Source organism: Bison bison, unplaced genomic scaffold (genome assembly GCF_000754665.1).
Source record: "Bison bison bison isolate TAMUID 2011002044 unplaced genomic scaffold, Bison_UMD1.0 scf7180017864036, whole genome shotgun sequence".
NCBI classification, from domain to species: domain Eukaryota; kingdom Metazoa; phylum Chordata; class Mammalia; order Artiodactyla; family Bovidae; genus Bison; species Bison bison.
The window spans coordinates 6,314,611-6,327,832 of NW_011494608.1; the positions used below are offsets into that span (position 1 = coordinate 6,314,611).

The 13,222-nt window shown below is 60.8% G+C and overlaps 1 protein-coding gene across 1 annotated transcript in view; it reads right to left on the minus strand.

Moving 5' to 3' along the window:
• SLC45A4 (solute carrier family 45, member 4) overlaps window positions 1–13,222 on the minus strand; it is a 64,296-nt gene that overhangs the window by 7,088 nt on the left and 43,986 nt on the right. The window contains exons 3-5 of the mRNA XM_010834811.1: window positions 2,295–2,483; window positions 865–1,044; window positions 1–368 (exon numbers count right to left, since the gene is read on the minus strand). Coding sequence (XP_010833113.1) covers window positions 1–368; window positions 865–1,044; window positions 2,295–2,483 — 737 coding nt within the window. The remainder of the gene's footprint in view (window positions 369–864; window positions 1,045–2,294; window positions 2,484–13,222) is intronic.

Genomic DNA, 13,222 nt, shown 5'->3' on the forward strand with positions numbered 1-13,222 from the left:
GGGCTCCAGGCCCAGTGCAGCCTCCGGCACGTGCAGCACCGAATCGCTCTTGCTGCGCACCAGGCCCTCGTCCAGGAAGTCCAGGGCCAGCTCATGCTCCGACTGCACCTCGTCTGGGAACAGAACGCTGCCGTCCAGCATGCAGGCGCGGGGGCCGGAGGCTGGCGCACTGGCTGGGTCCCCGCCACGCTCCTGCTGGGGGCTGTACTGCTCCTCCTCGATGCTGGACAGGTGCAGGGCCACGGACACCGTGAAGATGATGGCCGCGAAGAAGAACAGCACCTGGTTCTGCGTCCGGAACCAGGAGCCCAGGAAGGTCTGGGTCCAGTCCAGCCCGCCCAGCACGTAGCCGATGGCCCCGCCGAGGCCTGGGGATGGGAGGGGACAGCGCGGACATGAGCAGAGGAGGGGCACGGGCCACAGGGCGGGGAGCCCAGACAGGTGTTCCCAACTGCCCCCACCAAGGGCGCTTCCAGGGGCACTCAGAGAACGGGAGGAGCAGGGACAAGGCACGACAGCTGAGCCCAGGCTTGGAATCCCAACCTGACAGCTTCCTGCTTCCTGAATTAGGAGGGAAACTGGCGGCCACCCGGGAATCTCTCCCCACTGCCCACCGTCCCCGGAGCCCACATTCCCATCAGATGGGAAAGCTGCCCGAATGGAGGGGGCGGCAGCACGGGGCCCTGGCCTCGGGCCAGCAATCTCACGCGCCCCCCACCTCAGACCGGTCACTCGGCCCTGCTGCGTCCCTGCCTGCTGCCTCAGCCACCAGGGTCGACACGAAGCCGCTCGGAGGCCACGAAGCAGCCTCCCCAGGCTCGACGACCCAGGGGAGGGGCTCAGAGCCGGGGCAGGGCCGCTCACCAGCAGAGAAGGCGTGGATGTTGAGGGCCATGTCCTGCTCCTCGCTGTCCACCACGTCCAGCAGGTACGCACGGATGGGCCCCTCCGTGGCGTCAGCGCTGAAATCCAGGACCACCACCCCCAGCACAGTGAGGACGATGCCGATGGGCTGCCGGGTGGGGACATCGCCGAGGGCCAGGCCTGCAGGGGCACAGAGGAGCAGCAGCTCAGCGCCCCCCACGGCTGCCTCGGGGGACTCTGCGCTCCTGGGCGCAGCCTCTCCACACGGGAGGTGGGCTTCGTCTCTCCCGCTGCTCTGAAGCGGGTTATGAGCCGTAGTCACACACCTGCCTCAGGTGAGTCTGCCCCCGAACCCGGAGACCAGCCTGCTCCCTGAAGGCTGAGCTGCTGCCAGTTGTACTGGATGAGGAGCACTCCGGGCACAGAGGTGCTGCGGGGCCTGGGACCCCCCTGCAACTCTGCAAATGGGGGTTCCCAGACAGCTGTGCTCCACACAAGGGCCAGGAAAGGGGCTTCTGACCAGGAGAGACACAGGTACAGGGAGAGACATGGCACCAGGGTGAGGGGCAGGAGCTCCAAATTCTGTGTGTGGGCCACAGTGGGCTGGGGCCACCCCCAAAGACAGGTCCCCGCAAAGACCAGTGTTCCCTCTGAACCGAGCCTGCGGGTGCCTGGAGGGTAGCAGCCTGTGGACTCCTGACCCAGGGACAGCCAGCTTTGGTCGGGGGGCATGGTGCACAGCTCAGGCAGGCCCCTCTTGCACCCCCGACAAGCCTAGGACTGCGCCCACCCTGCCAGCACGCGCGGGCCCTGGAGGAGCTGAGCGAGGCTCTGCTGCACAAGGACCTCTTTGGCCACCTCCCTTCCTGAGCCTCCCAGCGTCTGTGACTGCCCGAGGACTGACGTGGACGCGGGCAAGTTCACCTGCATCAGGACACAGGTTAAGCTTCTGTTTAGCTGTCCCCAGAAAATAAGACTTTTGCTTTTTCTCATTTCTGATGGGTTCTCTCAAGACAAAAGGTATTTTCCCACAAATAGCTGCTTTAACTGAAAACAAAACAACAGAAAGAAGCAAAACAAACCCCGAATATGTGAACCAAAAAAACAAGCAGCAAACTAGGTCTGGACATTTTCAATACCAAGTCTGAGAAAAGGAGAAAAAAAAAAAGAAAAGATAATTTCTGAAATAACGCTGGAAACAGGACGTGGTGTCAGATATGCATTAAAAACAAACGGGTCACAACAGGAAGCGCTCCCTGAGAACAGGTTCCCACGGCATTCCCACGTGGGGCCCGCGGCCTGGCCACCGCCCGGGGGCCAAGGACGCCCGCCAGCGGCCCCAGCCAGGATTGGCGGTCTGGGCTCCTCATACCTGCATGCCCAGTGGAGCCCGGCTCCATGCCCCCCCGACCCCGGGGCAGGACACTCACCGATGGCAGAGCCGTTGAGGAACAGTGCCACTCCGAAGAGCACACCCACGCAGAGCGCCAGGATGAAAGGCCGCCGGCGGCCCCAGCTCAGGGTGCAGCGGTCGCTCGCGGAACCGATGAGGGGCGTGAAGATGAGGCCGAGGATGGGGCTTAGGAACCAGGTGAGGCTGTAGTACTGCTCCGGGAGGCCTGCAACGCACACCGCCGTCACCCTCGGGCAGGCAGGTGGCTGGCAGCACGTGCCGGCTGGAGACCCCTCGGGCAGGCATCCCCCCACAAGGCCAAGAGTCTGAAACCAACCAAAGCCCACCTGGGAAGCATCAACTGGCCCAAGGCCAGACCTGGGCTGTGGAGCCGGCCCCGGGGGCGCACAGAGCCTTTGGAGCAGCACCCAGACCCAGCGGGCCCAGGCTGCCGTGCACGTGTAGAGAATGTGGTGTCAGGCCCACGCAGCTGGCACCCGTGGGGGTGATGGCATGAGGGTGAGGCCCTCTCACTCCACTGGCGCTGATCGGGGCCTGGGGTTTCAGGGTTGCTGCTCAATGCCACCCTCAGGGACCGGGCCCACATCAGTCCAGAACACGGCATACGGCAGGGAGCTGTAGCTTCAGAGAGTAGAGGACCCATAATCTTGGGACCCTGGGCCTCACTGGCCAAAATCTATCACCAGGGCCCTACAGAGGGACCTTGCACCACTGGTGCGCTAAACGGCCCCAGCAGTGGGCTTCCAAGCGGCTACTGAGGGCGATGAGAGGGGACACCTCCATGTGTGTCCAGCTGGAGCCAGGGGGTCTGGTACCTAACCTTCCCACCTGCCCAGAGGCAGGGATGACCATGCCTGTTTCACAGACGGGCAATCTGAAGCTCAGAGAGATCAGGTGATCTACCCTGCGTTTACAGAGCACAAAAGCAGAAGCCCCAGCATTTAAACCCAGGGCTGCCTGGTTTCCACGTGTAAGCACGGACCCTGCCCAGCCCCACCCTCCACGCCCGGTTGTGCCCGGTGACACAACCCCGAGGCCCGCCATCCCTGGGACAGAGACGGGTCCGGCCCGCTTATGCCCAGGATGCACCTCGGCCACATCCCGCACACCCCGTGGGTTCCATTCATGCCAGAGACACAGGGCGGAAGCAGCCTCCACTGGCGGGCCCAGGTGTGTGGTCGCCCTTTGTGGGTGGGGACAGACGGCGGCTTCAGGCTGGTGTGTTCTGACCTTGACCTGGACGGGGGTCCCTGGGGACAGCTCACCAGCTGGGGGACGCGGGTCACGCACCTCTGTGTGTCAGCTTCAGTAAAAAGCCGACTTAAAAAAACACAAAGTGCTCTGGCACGCCAGCGCCTCGGTCAGCGAGTGTTTTACACCGCCAAGGGCGCTGAGGAACGGAATACTGTGCTGAACTACCAAGAAAAATAAACTGTGTAGGAGGAGGAAATCATTTTCAAAGGAGGAGGGAAGCACCTTTCAAACTGTTGCTAGCGTGCCCATTAAAATATTGACGCGTTCAGCCTAGAATTCGAGGTGTCGGCCTTGACCTTTCCAGAACCTTAGGAAGGGTGAACTGCACTCCTATTTCTAAGTCAGCAGGATGAGCTGCTGGTTCAGGAAATGGGGAGCTTGTTGAGCGTGCTCCACTGACGCACTGGGGTCTATGCGGCGGGCCTGGGTCCTTGATGCTCACTATCAGGGTCCGGCACAGGGGAGGGCAGGGCTGGGCCGACATTGCCCACCCTCAAGAGGGCGGCGTGGAGAGCAGGCTTCTCAGGAACGACTCCCTCCCCGCACCACTCCTGGGAGCCCATGGTCAGCTTCAGAGACAAAGGAGAGCATCCTTTCCCCGGGGGACACAGTCTCTCTCGCTGGGCTTTTTCAAATGTCACAACTTTACTACGGAACACTGACTAGCCTAGCGACGGGCTGCGTGCAGAGCTGCAGCACGCGTGCACACTCACAGGCACACACACTCACACGGGCACGTATGCACGTGCCTGCCATCTCCCCTGGGCGCCTGACCTTCCCGCTTCAGGCACCAGGAGACATTCCAGACTCCACAACTGGCGACTCTCACCTCCCAGCCTGGCTGCCGGCAGAACCCTGAGGGGAACACGCCCTGCGGCCGCGACAAGGACCGCCTGCCCACCCCTGCCCTGGACGCAGTGCGGCTGTGGTGTCTGGAGTCTGCCTTCCGGGTCTGTGTCAGTGCAGGAAGACGGTGTCTCACGGCTCTGACCCCAGGACACAGGCGCCTCACTCTGGAGCCGCCCCTCCCAGCCAGAGCGGTCCTCTGCCCCTCGGGCGAAGCTCCGTCCACCTGAAGTCCCCTATATCTGGGTTGGCACCGCCCCAGCCGACTCAGGCTTCCTGTCCCCACCTTTTCACCCTCAATCCCTCTGGATCACAGTATTTCTGGAGCCAGTGGGTGGGTCCTGCTGTTCGGTCCAGTCTCCCGAGTCTCCTCCTGTGGTGTGCTCAGCCCCTCCTGCTGACAGCGGCTGTCGTGGGGCAATGCTGGGCCCGCCACTCCACCGCCTGCTGTTGGCTGCCTCTCCAGGCGGCTCTGTCCCTCCTGCTCCTGCCTTCTCTTGGTGACTCAAGTCCTCCTTCACGTTCCGTGGTGATCCGCACACTAGCGTTTCAGCATTATTTGGCAGTGGCTGCTCTAGAGACTCGGAGAAGGCAATGGCACCCCACTCCAGTACTCTTGCCTGGAAAATCTCATGGATGGAGGAGCCTGGAAGGCTACAGTCCATACGGTCGCTGAGGGTCTGAGAGACTTCACTTTCACTTTTCACTTTCGTGCACTGGAGAAGGAAATGGCAACCCACTGCAGTGTTCTTGCCTGGAGAATCCCAGGGATGGGGGAGCCTGGTGGGCTGCCGTCCATGGGGTTGCACAGAGTCAGACACGACTCAAGTGACTTGGCAGCAGCAGCAGCTCTAGAGACTACTACATTCACCTTCAGCCTGAGTGGAGACTGCTCCCCTCTGGTGAGACCCTGGCACCTGTCTGTGCCCATCCACCTCAGGTCCGTCTATGCTGAAGAGGCACATACGTTACGTCTGCAGACTCAATACACCCGCTCTGCAGGGAGCTCTGAACAATCACTCATTCTAAAGGAACCAAGACGAAACTGTCTTTCTTCTTACCTGCCCGTCTTACCATCCCCATACCCTTCCTTCCTTCCTCCTCGGGATCCCAGGGTCACGGGGTATCACTTCCCTTTGGCCTGAAGAACCGCCTTCAGCTTCTTCGGCATTTCCTAGAGGTCTGCTGATGACAGTTGACCACAGTTCTCCTCCTTTTGTCCCTCAGGGATATTTCTGCCGCATGCAGGACTCTGGGTCAACGCCTCTGTGGCGAGCTGTGCTCAGTGTGAAGTCCACGCAAGGCGGTCTTTGGGAGCAGGGCTCTCGGGGGCCTGTGCTCCCTCTGGGCGCGTCCGTCCCTCAGACGTGGGCCTGTGGGACAGCACGGGGCTGTGGGGCTTCAGGGATATGACCTGGGGAGTTCTGTCAAGCCTTTCTGAAAGGGGTCACGCAACTGAAAGCGAATCCCGGGAAGCTTGTCAAGCTGGGTGCTGCTCAGCAATTCGCCCCAAACCCACGTCCTGCTCGCCCAGGGAAACCACTGCCACACAGCATCAGCCGCCCAGAGCCCTGGCCCCGCAGGAGTGGCCGTGGGTGAGCACGGACCGCCTACTCGGCTGGTTCCCGGGGCTTGAGCAGGGCCTGCCGGCTCACGACCCGAGGGGAAGGGGAGACCACCCCGGAGTCAGGGGCCCCAGCCCCGCCACCCCTTGGCTCCGCCTCTGCCAGCACCACCTCGTGCCCATCCCGCGGCTGCCATGGCAGCCGGCCTGCGTCTCCTCTGGCGAGGCTGTCACGGTCACCTCCCTTCCCACCTCCCGTCCCCCTCCACCCATGGCAGCCTGGATCCCCCCTTCGGCTCCCCCAAAACTGCCCTCGCAGGTCACCAGGCCGTCTGCCTGCCAGCCCAGCCGGCCCGCATTCAGCAGGCTTGGCTGAAGCCCCACGAGGGCAGAGTGTGTGCCTGGCTCAACTCTGAGCACCAGGACCATTCCCCCAAAGCCCCCGCCTCCTCCCCACCCTGCACAGGACCCCCAGGCCAACCCCAGGGAGGCCTCCTTGCAGAGGCGGCTAGGCCAGTAGCTGGTCAGGCTGGAGAGCCCAGGGGCCACATGGACCATTGGTGGGATCCGTGTCCCGGCTCTGTCCCCAATTCCCCTGAAAGTCACAGAGGGGGTGCAAGTCCCCAGCAGCCGAGTCAGGGGCTGGGGAGGGCTGGGTGAGCCCAGCGCTGACCACAGCAGGGACATGTCTTCGTTTAAACACGGGGGCAACAAAGATGAACATGTCCCATCACGTCCCCGGGGCAGCGACAAGCCTGAGAACACAGCCCTGGGCCGGCCCCCATCTGTCCCCGGCGCGGCTGCCGCTGGGACAGCCGGACGTGGCATTTCCCAGCAAGGCTCTAAACACACACAGCACCGGTGCGTAGTAAATAATTTTTGTTTTCTTCCAGGCAAAAGCGAACAACAATGGTGGGACCAGGAAGGCTGCCGGTTCACAGGAAACGCCAGGGGCGTCGTGGCTCGCTGAGGGCTGAGTGAGGTCACGGGCGACTGCGGCCACGCTTGGTCACGCGCGGCCTCCCATTCAACACAACCGCTTTTTTGATAAACTGGTTCTTCTGGGGGGAGGGGGCCAGGGTACCGGGAAAACGGCCTATAAATTGTTTAACAAAAGATCTGAAATGGGAATAGGAACTTCATTCTTTCTCTCAATAGACAAAGCCTTCCTCATCAAGATACGCTTGTATTGTCAGACAAAAACTTCACGATAACACCAAAGCCATGAGAACCCGCTCTCCGTGGGAACTGCTCAGCAGCCTGGGGTGACCTCGGAAGGATCTACCAGCCCCGTGGGGAGCCGTCACCAAGTGGCCCTGGTGAGGGGTACAGGTGCGAAAGAGCAACAGTCCTGCCTCTGAACACACACGAGACCCGGGGCACAGGCTGGAGGCAGGGTCCTGGGAGAGGGCCCCCGCTGGGAGGGTCTGCACCAGGCAATACCTCCTCCAGTTGGAGGGAGGACCACAGAGCTGCAAGGAGTCTTCTAGAGCCCCAGGGAGGCAGGGAGAAAGGGGAGGACAAAGAAGCAAGTAGCTCAGGCGCCTCTTCTGGGGCCTCCCCCTTGGGCCAGCAAGCCCTGGGGTCTCCAGGTGGGACGGGCTGGGCCCTGGGAGCCCAGGACTGAACGAAACGCCCCTCATCACAGCGTGGAAGCGCCGGGACAGGTGCCTGAAGGTGCAGGGCCAGGAGCCCGGGCCACGCAGGGCCAGTCCCATCAGTGCCGGGGGAGGGCCGTGTGGCGTAGCCGCTTCTGTCCAGTTTGGGCGTATGTGCTCTGTACGCGGGGGACGTGCTCCCTGCGGGGGGACCGTGGTAAAGAAGGAGCTGTTCCGGAGGGAGGTAACCGCTTGGCGACAGCACGATTCAAACATACTGAAGGCACCATTACTTAAGTAACGGAACGTTCTTAACGGTCCTCTGGTAAAAATAAACATCCTCCAGCCCCTCGTGTCGGCCCTGAGGCCGGGCCTGGTTCCCCAGGAATGGACTGGCAGCCCCACACGGGGGTTGCCCAACACCCCGCGGGGGCACTGGTCCTCTGCTGGACCAGGAGAGGCCTCCACAGCCCAGCAGGGTACTCCTGGCCGGACAGGACCGGACACTGGCCTCTGGGAAACCAGTGGGCACCCCTCCGGGGGCCCTGGGGCCTGGCTGCGGGCGCCTCTCCTCCGGGCAGCTCCCAGGAGCACGGCTCCTTGCAGACAGGCGCACTGGCCGCTCTCTGCCGCCCACCCATCCCGGCTCTGGCACAGATGCTGCACCAGGCCACAGTGCCCAGGTCAAGGTCAGGGCATCAAGTCTGCCCCGAGCCTCATGGTGGTCACTCGGCCCCGACTCAGGCTGGTGTCTATATGAGGCCTGGACGTGCTGGCAGCCAAGGTCTCTCCCAGCCCTGAGAGTCCATGATCTGAACTGGGGAGGGACCCCAGGCACCACCCTATATGCTGTGATTCACAGTGCTTTGGTTTTAACAAGTGGAGCTGTGGGGGGCAAGGGGACTCCTGGGGGCGCCAGCAGACTTCCACTGCCTCGGCCAACGGCACAACACCTACATGATGTCAATGAACCAGGAGCTCAGACACAACGCGCCGGGATCGCCCAAGGGCCGAGGACAGTGAAGTGCAGACGAGTAGGCAGGAAGGCACGCGTGTGTGCTACCTTCCTGTCAACACAATTCAACTCTAAGTGTGTAATTAACTTTTAAATAGTGGATGTGCTCAGCCAAGGGCCCCAAGGAGTCCTGGAAGTTTGGGAGCCAGCTCAGGCACGCCCCAGGCTGCAGCCAGCAGGGCCTTTGCAGTCTGCCTCCTGAAAACACGACGGGAAAACTAGCAGGCTGTCTGCAAACTTGAAAAATGGAATTCATACAGAAGGTTGCACCACTTTAACCAAGAGAGATCTTGAGTACTTTTGAAACCCGCTGACCAGGGCTCCCTTTCTCACAGCTGCAGCCAGCACAGCTGGCAAGGCCGCAGGGGGCTGCCTCCCCTGCAAGAATCTGCAAGGTAACGCCATCTCCAGGCTGGTGGGAGGATCAGGTCACTGGACCAGCTGCTGCTGGCATGGTTACTGCGGGGTCCACACATCTCGTTTCTAAGAGCAGGGAACACCTAGCTCTCTCCTAGTTCACGGCAGCCTCCAGTCTGGCCCAGCCAGAAGAAAAGGAGAGGCTCAAACCCTGATTCTACGCTTTCTGGCCATGGAGCCCTGGGAAAGTCACCTTCCTCCCTGAGCCCCAACTCCTGTGGTGCAGAGCAGACCCGTCCAGGGCTCAGAGGAGATGGCCAGGCCCCTTGGGCAGCCCGCGAGTCTTGCTCATGGCCTGTTTGACACCAAGCTTCTGTGCCCAGCCTCGCCTCTCTCCACGCTGCCCACCTCGGTGGTCAGGCAGAGTGCTGCTCTGTCCAACTCTGGGCCTAGACTGCTTGCCTCCGGCATGGTCTCCCCCACAGGCCCCAGCCACTGTCTCACCACACTCTGCTTGCATGGCAGGGCCCAGAGCCCCAATGGGGGAAGGCGCCAGCCCGGCCCGGCCCCCATGCCAGGCTCTGCGGTGAGCCGTTCTCCCGGAAGCCGACTCTTGGGGCTTCCGAGCCCGCCTGCAGTGGCCACCCTGCATGCTGACCTTGGAGCTTGGGGTTAAAGGGAGTGTGCTCTCCTTGTGCTGGGCGGCTCTCCCTGAGGACAGGGGCCACGGTGCCCCCGCAAGTGGCGGCGGCAGGGGCGGGGGGTGGGGTGCCCACCTCCGGCGATGCCAGTGACCTGCGCCCCTGTGCTCTGCTCACCAGACCTGAGGCGAGGCTGGGCCTGACCCATGGGGCCACACCGCTGGCCACCACCCCACACGGAGAAATCCACAGTGTGAGATGTCTACCCTGTTCACTTCAGTGAAACGATTAAACTGCATGAGCTGCACGTGAGGCCCCGTGTATCTGCCATGAGTGTCCGATTACAGGGGCGGGCGCCCGGGGAAGCGTTCCCCAGGCGGCGGCTGCGTCTACTCGGGCTGCGTTTCCTGTCTGGCTCTGGTTAACTCCCGCTTTTCGGTCACACTCTAGCACGACGAAGGTGAAGGAAAGGAATTTCACAGTCTGAGAGACTGCCGGGAGGACGTGGGGACCCAGGGCTCCAGCCAGGCCTGCAGTGGAGCGCTCCGGGCAGCAGAGCCCCAGGAGTGGAGGGAAGGGAGGTGCTCAGGGTCGGGGTCTTGGCCAAGGCAGAGCTTGGGGCCCACACGGAGATGCACAGGCATCGATCAGAGCAGGGAGAGACTCCCACTGACTGTGCCAGTAATAAACGACAGCAAAAGAGACACACATGAACATCTAGAGGGAATTTGAGGACATGTAATTTGGTTGAAACTGATAAAGCCTGACTCTTGCTAGAATCGGTGCCGCCGCCCCCAGCCCTGAGCCGAGCCTGTGCCAGCTGCCTCCATCTCTCCTGCCCAGGGCAGGGCTCTTCCAGCCGCGGTCAACAGCCCAGCAGGCAGGCGTCCAGCCTCACTGCCTTGGAGCGAGACTCAGGGTTTCAATTTCTGCCTAGTTTTGCAGTGTGAGCTACACCTCCTGGGTGGGAACCACTTTCCCAGGTTTGCAGATAAAGTACTAACACCACCATTCCCAAGTCCTCACAAGGGCTGGCAGTTCCTTCAAGTTCCTTTCTGTGATGCTTCCCTGAAGCTTACAAGCTGTAAGACACACTCACGTGTTCTCTCCAATTCAACAGGGAAAACGACCTACGCTGCCCCCGAGGACAAACCCTATCCGCACGCCGTTCCCGCCATTTACACATGTACGCGTTCTGCACGGGGTTTAAACAGCTGGCTTTTTAATGACAGAACTACCACCATCTGGGACATGTCTTGCGGGTGGACACCCTCTACACTGACTGCTTTAACCGCAAAGAGAGCGTTTGTTCCAAAATTTACCATTAAAAAAATTCCTGTCCGTGATTATAATCTTGTTGCAGGTTTAAGAGAAACACTAAACATTTACAGTGATTCCCTGGAGAGCCCTGCTGTGACGAGCAGCAGGAGGCCCAAGGGCTGGGCTCCCCTGAGAAGGGACCTACAGAGGACAGGTCACCCCGAACCCCGGCTTTCCGGTTCCTTATCATTCCAACATACTTGTAATGCTCTGGTAAAGTTGATTTGACTTCTTTCTGGCTTTCGTTACAAAGAGACATGATCACTTCCTGCAGGAATAACTGACAGCATTTTCTGTCCTTTCACCCAAGTGCACACTCAGCCCTCAGTGTGCACAGAAGGCTGGCCCCAGAACCCTGAGCATTTTCACAGGTGCTCAAGTCCCTGATACAGACGGTAGGTATCTGCACATAACCTACGCACATCCTCCCATATATTTTAAATTGTCTCTGAGATTACTTACCTAATGGAGCAACATAATTGCTCCATTCTTGCTTTACTAAGGCTCATGTGTGCAATATTGGCAAAGGACAGAATTACTCAGATTTCTCTGGAAATCGCCTCCTTGGAGTGGCACCTAAGGCCTTCTGTGATCTGGCCCACCAGGATCAGAGCTTCCCAAACAGGACTTGGCACCAAGCTTGTGCCATTCACTTAGTCACGGCTCCCCTGACAGGCCACACTTTCCTCTGCCCCTCCCTGCCACGCCACAGGCTGGAATGTGGCAATGATTCACCTCCACTCGATGACCCCTGTGTGCTCGGCAACCAGGAGGCCCAGGGCCACCTCCCCAACAAGCCTCCGCCCCTCCTCTCTGTGCCCGGCTGTTCCGCCATCCCCATGCTCGCCTTCAACGGAGAGGGCAGTGGCCTGGATTCCGACTGTTCTTCCTTCTCCAAACCATAAACCACAGCCTTGACCCCAGGCCCCGCAAGCTCAGAGCTGGTATGCGGGACCGGTGACCCCCTCCAGGCCTCCCGGACCTGGGACCCTTTGGTCCTTGAAGCGCAGGTGCCGTCACCTCACAGGGACCCCTACGTGCTCAGTCCCTGCACGTGCTTGGCCCCGTCGAAGCAGGAGCCTTGGCTGCTCACCCCGCCCAGGCACCTGGCACAGTGCCCGGCACCTGGCGGGTAGGTGCTCAATAAGCGTTTGATGAAAGAAAAATAGGCATGGAATTCCTTGGGAAAAACGACTGCGGCTGACGTTGCATTGTCTCTAAAATACAATGATCTGAAACACAAGGAAATCCAGACTTCCCAATCCAAACAAAACAGTCCTGCACAACAGTTCTTCAATTATTTCATCAAACTCCAGGAGATTCTGACGACTCCTGCCTGTCCTTCCAGCATGCTGCTGGGGCTCTGAGGGGACTGCAAGGGTCCCCCAGCCCGGGTGGGTGTCACGTCAGGGCCCCCAGGCACGGACACGCGCATGTGTCTGGACCTCCCCTCCGCGGGCGAGCGTGGGCCCTCCGCCACCTCCCAGCCCAGGCCATGTGTCACCCTTCAGGCTTCCTCAGTCTCTCGTCAGCAGGAAATCCAGTTTTCAGTTGGATAGAATAGCCCGTCCAATTTTTTCCCACATTTAATAAGTGGGGGTAAAATATCCATCGTATAAAAGTTGCCTCTCTAACCGCTTTGAGGTGTGTGGTTCAGTGACTTCAGGCACATGTCCCTTGCTGTCCCCACAGAACCTTCACCTGTGAAACTGAAACTCCGTCCCCCTTGAAGCCCTCCCGGGCCCCTCCCCCAGCCCCCCATCCTCCTCCTGGGTCCCAAGCGGAGGTGCAATCACACAGCGCTCATCCTTCTGTGTCTGGACTGTTTCACTCGCACAGACGCCGGTGAAGGCCCATCTCATCCACTCACCATCCTCCTCGGCGCCTAGCCCTATGGGCACGCCCGCCCCTCCCCCGACGGCGCTCTGGGGTTGGGGTGGATGAGGGCCTGGAGCCCAGTGCTCTCTTCCTGGGTGTGCGACCCAACCCAGGGCAGCCTGGGGACCCCTCCCCCAACACCGGGGGACCCTGCCCTCCGGGCCTGCAGACCAAGTATAAGCCCAGAAATGGCGGACAGGTCTCAGGGAAACCCATCTTGAGAGCGGCTCTGATAAAATTCTCCAGGTCTGCACAGCATCAGCTTCCACAGAGGCGAAAACAACTGTCAGATTAGAAGCAACACAAAGACCGCTCCACCGCCCGGAGGAGGATGGCCAAGCCTGGTGGGGTTTTCGCTGCTAAAGATCAATGGAAGCACCAAGGCAGAATTTAAGCGCACGTGCTCTGGGCCGCCCTCAGCCCAGGACCGAAGGCCCGCAGAGGGGAGGCGCCCACGCGCTGAAGAGCAGC